General features: G+C 44.6%; 1 protein-coding gene across 2 annotated transcripts; it reads left to right on the top strand.

The window, feature by feature from the left end:
* The first annotated feature begins 132 nt into the window (after positions 1-132).
* Positions 133-13,104, top strand: pigq (phosphatidylinositol glycan anchor biosynthesis, class Q). 2 transcript variants are annotated; one of them, XM_080905510.1, is made up of 14 exons: positions 133-216; positions 2,109-2,299; positions 2,490-2,676; positions 3,054-3,226; positions 3,362-3,558; positions 4,506-4,637; positions 4,744-4,864; positions 5,651-5,777; positions 5,901-6,054; positions 9,118-9,229; positions 10,174-10,254; positions 10,512-10,626; positions 10,721-10,782; positions 11,747-13,104. In XM_080905510.1, exons 2-14 carry the CDS (start codon positions 2,147-2,149, stop codon positions 11,897-11,899), a joined length of 1,767 nt encoding a protein of 588 aa, XP_080761636.1. In that variant the 5' UTR covers positions 133-216; positions 2,109-2,146; the 3' UTR covers positions 11,900-13,104. The 2 variants fall into 2 exon arrangements, with proteins under 2 accessions (XP_080761636.1, XP_080761635.1); XM_080905509.1 differs by lacking the exon at positions 133-216 and adding an exon at positions 918-1,060.
* The last annotated feature ends 23 nt before the right edge of the window (positions 13,105-13,127 follow it).

Raw genomic sequence — 13,127 nt, 5'->3', positions numbered from 1 at the left:
GTGATATCTGCTGATATCTGTGAAGCTTCAGTCAGATCTGCTGCTGTGGCCTTGAATTCTGCCCGCTCACTAACATCGCTTCGTCCAGAAGGTTTCTGATATTTCTTTCTCCTCGCGCTCTTTTCTTGCTGTGTCACTGCAGCCGGAGATAAAATCTCTTCAGTTGGACCAACTGTGCATTCACAGCAGCAGCTCCAGCACACTGAGCATTTACTGGTGAGTATGAGCTGATTATTTTAAAACATCAGTTTGATCATTTCACTTGGTTTTCTTAACAGAAAAGAAGAACCTAAGAGAAACTAACGATTTTGATTATTTGTGGATAATAAAGTTTTAAAGTTTTCGGTCCAGGTAAATTATAAATGTTGTTATAGTATTATAATATCTTCTTATTATTTTAAAAGGACCGCATGAAGACAGTGAATATAGAAAGTTTTTCATAGAGGAAATAACCGTATAAATTAATTAAAAAGGATTAGCAGAAACACAGTCCTTTATAACGCCGACACGAATTACTGTTTTCAAAATCAGAGGAGCGTCTTGTGGCCAATGCTGAAGCCTGTGAACGTGGTAAAATTCAATTTTGAAGCAAACGTAATAAATTCAGTGTAAACTGGAATTATGAGTAAGGAGAACTACATGTTGACTTTAAATGCTTATTTTATTGTTCTGGGATGTTTTGGGTTGAAACGTTTCCCCTTAAGGATCAATACCTTCATTCAGACATTACAATTCAGAAAATCCTGATCAAACTATTAGCATAAAACAACAAGGAATGTAAACTAATATAGTGACTTTTCAAAATAACATTATTAATATTCTCTATTGAAAGAGTTCCCTTTCAAATAAAAAAAAAACTTTGGTAAAAAAAAAATATGTGAGACTTTTAATTCTTTCAAAAACTGAAATCTAATCGCAGTAAGAGGAACGCAGCACAGTCATTAACGCGTGTTTCTCTCCGGAGCGTTTTATCGCACGGACTATCAACAACGAAGATGGCGCCGACGGTTTGCACGTAGCTGCAGAGGGAAGGTGAACTCTTGTTGTCGTGTTAAACAAGGTAAAAGTTGCATTTTTAACACTCGTGTCTCGTCTCCGCAGTGATGTTAGACACTTTGATCTTTCCGTTGTTTGTTCGAGCTTCAGTTCATTGATTTTAAAACGCTTTTAACGAAAAATAATGAAAAATGCGAAGAACTTTTAGGTGGTTGTCAGGTGGGGGACATGATAAACCAGCAGGTTGGGGTGTCACTCTTCTCTTTGACGTGATGGGTAATTTCTTTATGTTCCCGCGGTTACTCTGTAATAACACTGCAGATAAAACTGCAGCTGACCGGCTTCGTGGTCTCGGAAATCAATGTCATCCCTGCCCCAGGCTTCCTGTTGTGCTCCAATCGGGTTTCTGATTGAAGGGCAAAAAATGAGGACAGCCGTCTCTAACCCTGTTCCATTCTGTTGCCGAACTCCATTCAAAAAATGGAAGATTGAGTGGTTTTCCTGTCGTAGCACTTAAATGGAAACGCGGGGATATTTTTCATTAATAAGGACTTCTTTGTCCCCTCGGCGGGTAGTTCGTACTTGGTTACTGTTACTCTTGTGTATATATACACACATACAGTGTGTTGTACACATAGATTAGACCTGTTCCTAAATGAGGAGAAGTATTCCGTGAATGTGTCCCACTGAAAACAGGTCCAGGCTTATTCCATGTCTGGGAAACTGAGCCTTGATGCCATGCTGGGCTTCATGTCAGGAAAGCACCAGTAGAATAGAGGTTAGAGAGAAGAGGCTTTAAAACCTTTTTAAGACACTGGCTGAAACTTTTTTAAAGGCTTTTCCTCAACGCTTTACTTTTACCGCCATCTTTGCTGTTGTAAAATGTTCACATAAATTTTATTTCAGAATTCTTTGATTTCCAAGTTGGACTTTTGTAATATCTGCTGCTGGCAGTGAGTTTTCCAGGGTTAGACGAGTGTCTCCAACCAAGGTGTGGACACCAATGAGGGACCTGCACGCGCTAATCAGCACGCGTATCTGTGATGAAGGATTTCTCCGTCAGGGCGGTAACTGAAGTTAAAGTTTACCTCTGCTTGTTTTATTTCTCTCAGATCATCAGAGCTGCTGGACTCTGAGCCACAGTGCAGTCATGGTGCTGAAGATTTTCTTCCCACAGTGCTGTAACCGGGCGGAGAGCGGGCTGCTGGTGGGCCGCTGGATCTCTGGTCATGACTCAGCCGTGGTGCTGGCGGTCATTCACTACCCCTTCATCCCCGGGCAGGTCAAACAGTACATCCAGCAGGTTGGTGATTATAAAGAGGGAGCTGAGTCTTTGTAGGGCACAAGTTGTCCAATAGGTGTCACCTTTGACTTTTGAATTAAACACAATGCAGAGGAAAACTTTTAGTCAGGTTGCAGATGATCAGATGAATCCATTCAGCAACGTGAGCCAGACGTCAGTCCCTCAGCCGTCCTCTGTGTTCGTCTCTAAGATGCAGGCCCAGAGCGGGGTGGAGCTGACGGTACTCGGCTCCTGGAGTTTGCCTAAAGAGGGTCAGGAGAGCATGGAGAGCTTCCTCAGGGACCTCAGCACCATTTTCCCCCAGCAGTGCTGGCTCCAGGTCAGTCGCCAAATGGGAAAGATGGGCTTCATCTGTGAGGTCGTCAACCGGAACCAAAGTAAGATCCTCAGACTGGAATCTGCTTCCTCCTTGGCTTTTCTTTTCCATACTTTTTTTTTTTATTCTGGACTGTGCTAGAGTAGCTTTGCATGATTCTCAGCTCAAAATAATCCTCATTTATCTTAAACAGGTGCAGGCATTGGCGCAGCCTAGCAGTTCATCCTGTCTGAACTAAGCTGCTTTAGCTCCTCCCACTCTTTTAAGCCTGCTGACCCTGGAATGATAGTTCTCCTTTTTCACAGCTGTCTTTCATTTTTTTATCTGACAGTTTGTTTCTGTTTTTAAGATTATTTTTCTTTTCTGTTTTTAAATGTCCAATAAAATGTCCTTCATTTAATTTGAAAGTTTCTGTGCTCTGATTTGAATAACTTTCAGATGGGCAAGAAACTCAGCAGGAAGCAAAAAAGCAAAATGATGAGGAGGAGGAGGAGGAGGAGAAGGTGATCTTTGTCCACTATGAGCAGAGGAAGGTGATGCTGTCGCAGCTCCACCCCACTGAGAGTGGAGATCCTGACCTCGACACCGAGCCGCCGTCTGAGCTGAAACAGGTAGAGAGGAGAAAAAAACTGTGATGTCTCCGTGCTGGTGCAAAGCTCTCAAATCAGCTCCTCCACCAACATGCGTCCAATCCCTGATGTGGGCAGCTGGTGATCTCTCACATGCTCCTCCTCTTCCTGTTGCAGGTGTTCCAGACGGTAGCGCGCAGCCAGCCTCTGTTCTTCCTGGATTGCTACGATGACGGGCCGCTGAAGTCGACGCACTGGCAGTCTGAAGGCCGGGAGGCCAGCATCATCGTGGAGCTGCTTAAACAGGCCTCAGTGCCGCTGTGTGTGCTCATCAGCTGGCTGCTCGCCTTGTGGACGTGGCTCTGCAGCATCCGGTAAGAGGAAGAGAGCTACAGCTGAGAGATAATTTTATATACTGATCAATGTGCTGATTGTTTTATCGCTGGTTGTCCTCCCCCGGCTGGAAACTGCACAAAACATCCTGTTAATTCATGATGAATAAACCACAAACTATAATCCTGCCGTGCCTTCTTTCACCGTTTCAGTTTCTGCACGAGAAGATTCTTGTTCAGTGTTTTTCACTTTGCGTGTTTTAATTTCAGTGAGTTTATTCATTTTAAAAAATGAAATAAAAAACACTCATTTCAAGCAATCTGCTCAAGTCCTGTTTGTGCAAAAGACTAAAATCCTCTAAAAAAATCAAAGCACGGATTAAGTTCGAGGTAGTTACACTTTATTACATCTCAGCGTTTGGGTGTGTTTAATCTGTTAATAAAGACTGATAGAAAAGCTGTATAGTAGATCGATGCACAGGCCTCCCTCTCCACCTCCTCCAACACTTCTGTGAGGAGCTTTAAGATCCTTCCAAGCTAGCAGAGAAGGAGCAGCTATCGAGCAGCTTCTGGCTCTGCTGCAGGACCTCACCCACTCTGATATGCCCAAAATGCCTCAGCTTTGAGGCAGCCAGGAGGCATCGAGTCAGATGCTGCACAACCCCAGCTGGCTCCTTTTAATGTGGAGGTGCAGCATCATTACGCTCATTTCTGCTGCTTGTATCCTCAGACTCACTCTGTTGGTCTCATGGTCAGAACGTAGCTCAGCCGGTGAATCGACAGCTTTGCTTTCAAACTCGGCTCTCTGTTCACCTCCACAGACTTGGAGTAATGCAAAGCTGGATAAAAACTATTTTTTGAATTGAAGAAGCGACGTACTTTTCCTGCTTCCTTCTTTGTTTTGCTCTTATTTATTAGTCCAGCATTTATTGTAAGAAAGTCCCGACCGCGGCTGTAAAGCTCTAAGCTGCCTCTTCTGTTTCATGCAGGATCTTCAGTCTTTACCCGCTGCGCTTCCTGTCCAGTAAACTGTCCACATGTGTCCAGATCAGCTACAGGACCGAACACATGAGGACGCTGAGTTCGCCCAAACCAGCCATCGAGCATAAGCAGTTCATGAGGTGGGCGTCTGGTGAAGAAATGGAGCTTCACCTGGTTTGTACTGAAACTGTTGCTGAAACCGAGCCGACTGTAACGCCGCGTCTCCGCTTTGATGTCTGTCGGCAGGAAAGGCAACATCCTGGTGTCGTTCCTGGTGGACGTGGGGCTCGGCGTCCTGCTCATGTCGTGGCTCTACAGAGACGACCACATCGCCACGCTGGCTAACATGCTGATGCCTGCAGCTGATGTAAGTTATTGCTCTGTGGAGATTTTTGCTGTGTGCAAGTGTGAGGGACCAGCTGAGTAATGCTGGAGCTGAATGAATGTCCTCGATTCGCAGACTGGTCTTTGTTTTACAGGTTCATGGTCGTGTCTTTGATGTAGAATCGCCATCATGACATATGAGCTTGGTTTTGTTTTTGCAGTTCACTGTTGGAAAAAGCAGCTCTGCATGATTCATTGTTTAAAAAAAGGATCCATGTGTACCTCATGCTGGCCTTCATGCAGCCCTCCTGTCTCACACAAGCTGTTTTAGTTCGTGTCTCTTTAAAACACCAACTTTATTTTGATTGGCCAACTTCCAGAAGCCTGCTGAGGGGCACAGCCCAATGACCTGTGCTGCCTGCGCTTCATGAGCATCTTTTGCCAGCAAGAGACGGATCGAAGGAGCATAATCAGACATTACTGCTGCTTCATCCAGGAGACAAAAAGCAGTTTAGAGGATGCTGCGCGCCGGATCGGAAAAACGTGAAAAAGTTTAGCTTTAATAATTTCAGCTTGTTGCTTTATAGAAACTCCAGGTTTGAAAACAAAAACAGTCTCTTGATAAGTGAACTAATGATGCTCAGACATGTGTTTGGATCATGTTGTGGAAACAGCCTGAAGGCACAAAAACTCTTCATGTTATAAATGTAGAGACTTCAGCGCCCTGCGCAGCGCCGACAGGCCTCATTAAGTCGCTAATAACCGGCTGGATTTGGTGTAATTTCAGCTTCTGTTCTTCTGTCATTAAACTCCTGCGCTTCCTCCTCAGCATGTGGCTAAAGAGCTGGAGGAGCTGCTGCAGTGGCTGATGGGAGCTCCAGCCGGGCTGAAGATGAACCGGGCCCTGGACCAGGTTCTGGGCCGCTTCTTCCTGTACCACATACACCTCTGGATCAGTGAGTATCAGGAGGTTTTCTGCAGTGTTGAGATTTCCTTTAATTTGTTTAAATCTTTTTCACGCTAAAGTGACACAAAAGCTTGTGCTGACTCTCACTGTGCTGCTTGGTCTCTCCATCCAGGCTACATCCACCTGATGTCTCCATTCATCGAGGGGATCCTGTGGTACGGAGGTCTGTCGGCCTGCCTTGGCCTGACCTTTGCCCTCTCGCTGCTGTCAGACATGGTGGCCCTGCTCACCTTCCACATCTACTGCTTCTATGTCTACGGAGCCAGGTATGTCTTAGAAACGGCCAGCTTTTACTCCGCTATGAAGCAAAGCTCATTCTGATCGGTGAAGGCAACAAGGCCTGGAGCATGAGGCCGACAGATGTGCACAGTGTCTGTGTGAAGGTGAAGCTGCTGATTTCTTCAAGCTGTGAGGAGAGAATGAGATTGTGGGTGTCAGGGTTAGAGAGCGAGGATGGTGAGGAAGTGAAACTGATGCTCCTCCACCTCAACAGGAGCCATTTGAGGTGTTAATGGGAGGAAGCCCTGGGACAGACCCAGGACTCTCCGCAGAGATTAGTCTTCTCTGCTGGGTTTGAGGACGAGTCTGCCTCTGGACCTGGATGAGTGGACTGTTTAGGACTTCTTTTAGTTTTCATCTCACCACCTTATTGAATAAGCACGCGGTAAAGCTTTGTGAGAGGAGGTACTTCTGATAACCTGCAGGGGGCAGTGCTTTCAAATCTTTTCCTTCCTCTGTGCATCTAGAAAAAACTTCTTGGTAGAAAATGGCCCGAGAATGGTCTAGAAATGAGAATTTATTAATAATGAAATAATCGACCGGACTGAGGTGATGGAGGCCAAATTGGTGGGTTTTAAGATCATATTTGGGACGTTTGCTAAAAGCAGTTCATTCAAAAAGAAACTATTTAAAATCTTACACATAAAAACTTTTACACAGCCGGTAAATTTACTATAAAATACCTTTTGGACAATAGTGAAAACTGAAAGATGAAGATGAGAGCATCATAATTCATTTCTGCAGCCGCTCACAAAAGAACCAAATCTGACTTGCAGGATGTTTTGTTTGACGTCACGGTTACATAACAGGGTTGGACATTTGGAAGAGCCTCGCCTAAGCTGGTGCACGCTCTGCTCTGCAGGCCTGTTTGCTTTAGATGTTCACACTCGCACTGTGCTGCTGAACAGAGTCATTGTTGACTGTGAGAAGATGGTGAAGATTCAGAGGAGGGTCCAAACCATGAGAGAGAGATGAAGGTGAAACGTGACCCTTCAGTATGAACGTGCCATCAGTAATGGTCTCAGTGGAAGGGCGGCCGTCAAGAAGCCATTGCCAAGGAAAACTGTGAGGAAAGGCTGAGGTATGGAAATTACACAAGAACTGGACTGAAAATCTGTGACGGGGCATCAGTGATGGACATGTGGGCTGCAGTTTAACCAGCGGTGTTGACGATTATGAACTGACAGTGATGCCAACACACCTGTGGGACACCACCAGTCGTGGATCAGCCTCCTCAGAGCCGGACCTCAGACTTACTGAAGCAGCGTGAGATCGTCCTGACAGAGAACAGAACAAGAGGCAGAAACATCCAAAGAGCTTTGAACGTCCTCCACGAAGGCTGGAGAACTGAGGATACTTAAACTAATGACAGAGAGTTTCCTCAGACTTCAGGCTGTGATGAAGATTAAAGGTGGTCATAATAATAAATATTAACTTATTCTGTTTAATTTTCTAATGTATTTCTTTGTGTTTGCACACGTTTCAGTTAATCCCTGCAACTGTTCCACATTTCACTAACAAATATAAAGAAATGAGGGTGCCTTAAGATTTTTGCACAACACTTTGTTGCAAAATATTCTAATATAATCAATTAATTGGTTTTCAGATGAATTTATTGTCTTTGAACAAAGTACAATGAAAGGAAGCGAGAATAAGGAATACAAATGTATTAAAATATCCTCAGAAAATATACAAGCACATGAATATATAAATATATTAGTATTAGTATTATCAGGGGCGAGTTCGTGGTTCTGTTGGTGCTTCTTATCAGGCAGCGGTGGCTCCAAATGTCCTCCAGGAAGGGTGGTGGGAACCTGGTGATGGTTTCGGTGGTGCTGATGGAGCAGCAGTGGGAGGACGGGCTGTTTTTGTTTGAGAACCCTGAAGAAGTCGAGCCTCTGCTGGGCCTTCTTCATGTCTGGGTGCTGAGGGCCCCTTCCATGCAGCATCATGCATGGATCAGATTTGGGGCATTCTTACTTTCATGATGAGTTTTTTGGTTCTGGAAGATTTTAGGGTCAAGTTAAATTCTGGTACCACCCTGGCAGCCTTTATTTAGCGCTTCTTACCATTTAAAAGTGACAGCATGCTTGCATCCCTGTAACACCACACTGCAGATGAACCGATGACTCTGTCATACGTCCTCTCAGGCTGCTGCTGTCAAACTCAAACTAAGCAAACATCTGGTTTGGAGATGACACTCTTTACAATATTTTGTGCACAAGCGTGTGAAACTGAAACTTCTGCAGCAGGAAATGTTGCTGCCTTCAGTAGGTCAGCCAGTAACTGCAGAGCATCACAGGACTAATGAGTATTTCTTCTTAATCTTTAACCTGAAGACGTGTTCAGCTGCAGAAACAGCACGTCATCGCTGCTGAATCCCGTTTGAGGATTAAAAGATGAGCTCGATGACATTTAAATCTTCATTTTCTTAAATCTTGGTTCTGTTCTGTCAGCTCTCAGGTACACTCACCTGCTTTGGCTTTAACAGACCTCATTTCTCCTGTTAGTCTGCCGTGTGGTGTGACGGGAGTCTGAGTGCTGTCGTGAAGGATTGACTAAATTATGTATTTGCTCTAAAGATAGCAGTGCCTCGCCCCGTGGTGCACAGTGAAATATTACCCATTTTCCTCCTCACATATTTATGCTCCGCCGGCTCTTCGCTTTGAGAGCTTTTTGCCTGAGTTTTTTTTATTATTATTAAATCTGCGCGCCCGGGTCTAAAAATATCTCCTGCCGTGAACACAGCTCGGCTCTGCAGAGGATGAAAGTCGAAGAAGCTTCGCTGTGCTTCAAACGGAAAGCTTCTCTGTCTCTCTTAGTCTTTGTCAAACAGACTGAGTGTGTCATTAATGACTGCTCCTATTACAGCCGTGGTGCTTTTTCTGTGACTACACTTGAAATGATTTGTCAGTGCTGCTGCGCATAAAGCTGGTGGTTTACCAGCTGAACAGGCCTCTGCAGAGCTCTTCTATGAAACCTGTCTTTGTGTCAGATATCTACCTGTTCCTTTTAAGCAGTCACTCATCACCTGTTTGTGTCTCTGTCAGGCTGTACTGTCTGAAGATCTATGGGCTCTCGTCGCTCTGGAGGCTCTTCAGAGGGAAGAAGTGGAACGTCCTGCGGCAGAGAGTGGACTCCTGCTCCTATGACGTGGACCAGGTAACCCACAAACACCTGTGAGAATAAACAGGTAGAGATCCATGAATTCAACATCTACATTTGTAGAGACAAAGAGTCTCTACAAATGTAGATGAGAGTCAAATCTTATTTAAAAACTGCTAAAAAAAATGGTACATTTATCCCAAAATGAGGATTCGGAAGCTGTTTTCCTCACTATATGTATATCTGAGCACCACTGATGTCAGTTTGATTCATACAGCTCCATTTCACAACAACACTTTATAAGATAAAGAACCTTAAATATTGGTGAGAAGACGCCGTCAATCAGACGATCCCCTGTGAGAGGCTCTTGGCGAGGGTGGGGAGGAAAAACTCCCTTTTAACAGGAAGAACCTCCAGCAGAACCAGGATCAGGGAGGCAAAGAAATCAAAGAAAGATGTTTGTTACCGCGTCGAGAACGGTGAATGCATCGTCCTCCACTCAGCTTTAGGAGCTGTGAATGAGCTCTGCAGCATGATTGGCTCATGGTTCCAGGCTCAGCTGCTGATTGGCTCTTTAAAGGCATTCATAGATTTCTACTGAGCAGTCTTTAAATGGGAGCATCACATCTGGGTTTCTTGCACTTATTCCTGATTTTGCTTGTTCTGTGCTCGACTCTGGTGTAAAATGTTCTGAATAAACAAACGTAATTTGATTTATTTGGTTGCGCATTAATTTCCTACTGTGAAGAGGAGACACGCCCCCTCTTAGAGGGACGTTTGTCAGCGATTGGATGCTGAGACTGATCTGAAACCTCATCACAGGAGCTTCAAACCCAAACTAACTCAAGAGCTTTAATACCAAGATTTTTACATTTATTTAAAAAATGAATTATCATGAGGAAGAGGAGGCATCGAGAGCCTCAGACTCAACATAATCTTCATCAGTTCTTAGAGATGCAGAGAATTTTCTCTGAGTGTTGTTGTGTTTGTGCTTCTTCCAGCTCTTCATCGGGACGCTGCTCTTCACCATCCTGCTGTTCCTGCTGCCCACCACCGCCCTCTACTACCTGGTCTTCACTCTGGTACGCCTTCACTTCACCTGCCGCCTACTGGTGATGGTCAGAGGGGCCGATGGCGCGATATGGCAGCCTCGCCTCTGTCAGTCTGCCACAGGGCAGCTGTGGCTACAACTGTAGCTGCCTCCACCAGTGTGTGAATGTGAGAGTGAATGAATAGTGGTATTGTAAAGCGCTTTGGGTGTCTCGAAAAGCGCTATATAAATCCAATCCATTATTTTGTTTGTTTCTTTTTGACTCCCGGGTCTCGTTGTGTCGTGCAGCTCCGGCTCGTGGTGGTGCTGTTCCAGGGCGTCCTCCACCTCAGCGTGGACTTCATCAACTCCTTCCCGCTGTTTGCCATGGGCCTCCGCCTCTTCAGACCCTACAGACTGGCAGGTACGCTTTACTGAACCGTCTTTATAAAGCCTTTAAATAACTGCGTGGGGGAGGTGTGCAGGTTTTCATCGTGAGGCTTTGTGCACGTTTTCAGAAGGTGTAAAGTTCCAGGTGCTGTGTGAGGAGCCGGGCACCGCCCTTCACCTGCTGATGGAGGTAAGAGGTCACACAGGTCTTCGTTGTCTTACCACGCAGATTTAAACATGGAGGCACCTCATTGGCTGCTACAAGGAAGCCTCTTTGTGTTCAAATCATCACAGCTGGATGAAATTTCCATGATCATCCAGCTGTTTGCTTGTTTTAAATGCTAAATACTTAGTTTGTTACATTTGAGGCCAAATTATTTTTCTTGACTGCACAGCAACTTTATTATTGGTCACATTAAAAATTCACCCAAAGGCTCCAGCAGGACACAATCTACTACAACTTCAGGTAAACTACTGACTTCCTCTAAAAACAGGAAGAGGAAGACGGGGCTATAAACACACATGACAGGTGAGAACAATCTGGGCGAGGCGGACGATCAAAAAAAAAAAAAGGAAGTAAAATTAACACAAGACACTGAAAGAAAAATGGAAAACAGGAAATAAACATAAGCCAGCCAACGCTGGAGAAAACTAACATGATGGAGCTGCAGAGAGAAACAGAAAAGGGTGGAGGCCGGACCTCGCTGGAGGGCGAGCAGCAGCAGAGCCTGACGGCTGGTCCTGAGGAGACGTCTGACAGGTTTGGTGCAGGAACAGATGCTGAGGTCACATCTGGTGGTTGAGGAACAGGAAAACTCAGACTTGGCACGCCGCTGTGATCCAGGAACTCAGGAGGGGAAATATCAGATGAAGCTCAATAAAAAACAAAAGAACCAAAAACTTACAGACTACAACACTTAAGTAAATAAAACTGACACTTAATGAGACGGTTAACGTGTTTATATCTGCTGTAAAGTTTAACGTGGGAGCCCACGGGGACCGACTCACTGCTGGCGCCTCTAGTGGACTTTATAAGAACTGCAGGTGCATTTGTTTTGTTTGTACCTTACTTCCTACCTCAGCGTGCTAATAATGTGTCATCAGTGTGTGCTCCTCCTGACAGTAAGCCATTATTTTGATGCTTTCTTCCTCAGATAAACCCTCTGAAGTGCAGCACTGTGGTGCAGCTGTACCGCACCCCGACATACAGCTGCTACCCCAGAGACTCATGGGCCGCTCTGGTCAAGAAGCTGTTTGTCGGGGAGCTGATTTATCCCTGGAGACACAAAAGCACCAAGGTTGACTGAGAGAGAGCCAGAAATGCGATGGAGGAAGAGGAGAGACGAGGGAGCGGGGGAAAGGGAAGAGACTGAATAAATAAAGAGATGGAAACGGACAGGAAAAAGACAGACGACCTTCGGGAGATGCTTTTATATTTGATGGGAAGAGCGTCACAGAGAACATCGCCTGAAGCTGCCGACTCATCGCGTCTACAGCTTTCTGCTCAGCCTGAAGGTGGATGATGAATATTTGAGCTCACACGGATACCAGAAACAGGACAACCAGCAAATAGTCACGTCCTGCTGGTGTTGGTTTAAGAGCTGTGGGTATAAAAACACTCGAGGAAGCTCTTTCACTCTTTCAGAGTAAAATTCAACTAACCTGATCGTTCCTTTGACTTTACAGATTTACATTTTTATTTGTCATTATAAAAGACTTTATGTTTAAGGAAGAACAACAAAACTGGACCAAAACAACTCCTGTACGAGCTGTGATCAGCCATAAAAAGTAACAAACACACGTCTAATTCTCTGTTTGGTTTTTGTACAGTCACTTAAAATAAAGTTCCCCCTCCAAACTGTAGAACCACTTTAGCAGCAACTAAACTTGAGGAAACTTAAATTAAAGGTGTTCTTTCATCAGTCTCACATCACTGTGGAGGACTTTTGGACAGACGTGTGCCACAGCTGCCCTGGTTAATCCACCAGCATGCACCAAGGCTTCAATCAAAGTCATGTTTTTAATGAGAAAATCTAAATATTGTTCTCTTGTGTTTATGGCGAGTGGTATATTTGTAAAGCACCTTAAAGGAGCTTTTTAAGAATGACCTGATCTTGTTGTTTTGTGTTAACGTGAGTAAAACTGTGGAGCCGTAAACTGTTCGCCTTCAGTGCAGACACACAAACTCGATCAAATGACTCTTTATATTAACCAACTGCACTGAATATGTTAATAGCTGGAATATTTAATCCTTAAATAATTGTAACCAGAAAAAATGTTTTTTTTATTTTGATGTCTTTTACGTGTCTGTTTTTAACCTGAGAGCGATTTAGTCTAAATGAAATAATGAATGTTCTTCTTCCACTCACTGACTCTGCACGTCTGTTACAGCCGTGAAGTCTGATTTTTGTCGTTCATTTTAAATGTAATGTGCCTGTTTTGTTATGTCTGATCAAACCTTTTGACTAAATTCAGCTTTTCATTAAACGTTGGGGAAAATCCAGGATTCTGAGCACGTCCTTCCTCCTCTGGTGT

The sequence above is a fragment of the Rhamphochromis sp. 'chilingali' genome (assembly GCF_963969265.1).
Source record: "Rhamphochromis sp. 'chilingali' genome assembly, chromosome: 15".
NCBI classification, from domain to species: Eukaryota; Metazoa; Chordata; class Actinopteri; order Cichliformes; family Cichlidae; genus Rhamphochromis; species Rhamphochromis sp. 'chilingali'.
This window is presented reverse-complemented; position numbering and strand designations above follow the sequence as displayed.

What these genes read in the sequence shown, in the direction of transcription:
- pigq (XM_080905510.1), top strand. Translation starts at nt 2,147, where the DNA reads ATGGTGCTGAAGATTTTCTTCCCACAGTGCTGTAACCGGGCGGAGAGC. An exon ending in TGCTGATGCCTGCAGCTGAT is followed by an intron (nt 4,865 to 5,650) that starts GTAAGTTATTGC and finishes CTTCCTCCTCAG; the next exon opens with CATGTGGCTAAAGAGCTGGA. An exon ending in TTCTATGTCTACGGAGCCAG is followed by an intron (nt 6,055 to 9,117) that starts GTATGTCTTAGA and finishes TGTCTCTGTCAG; the next exon opens with GCTGTACTGTCTGAAGATCT.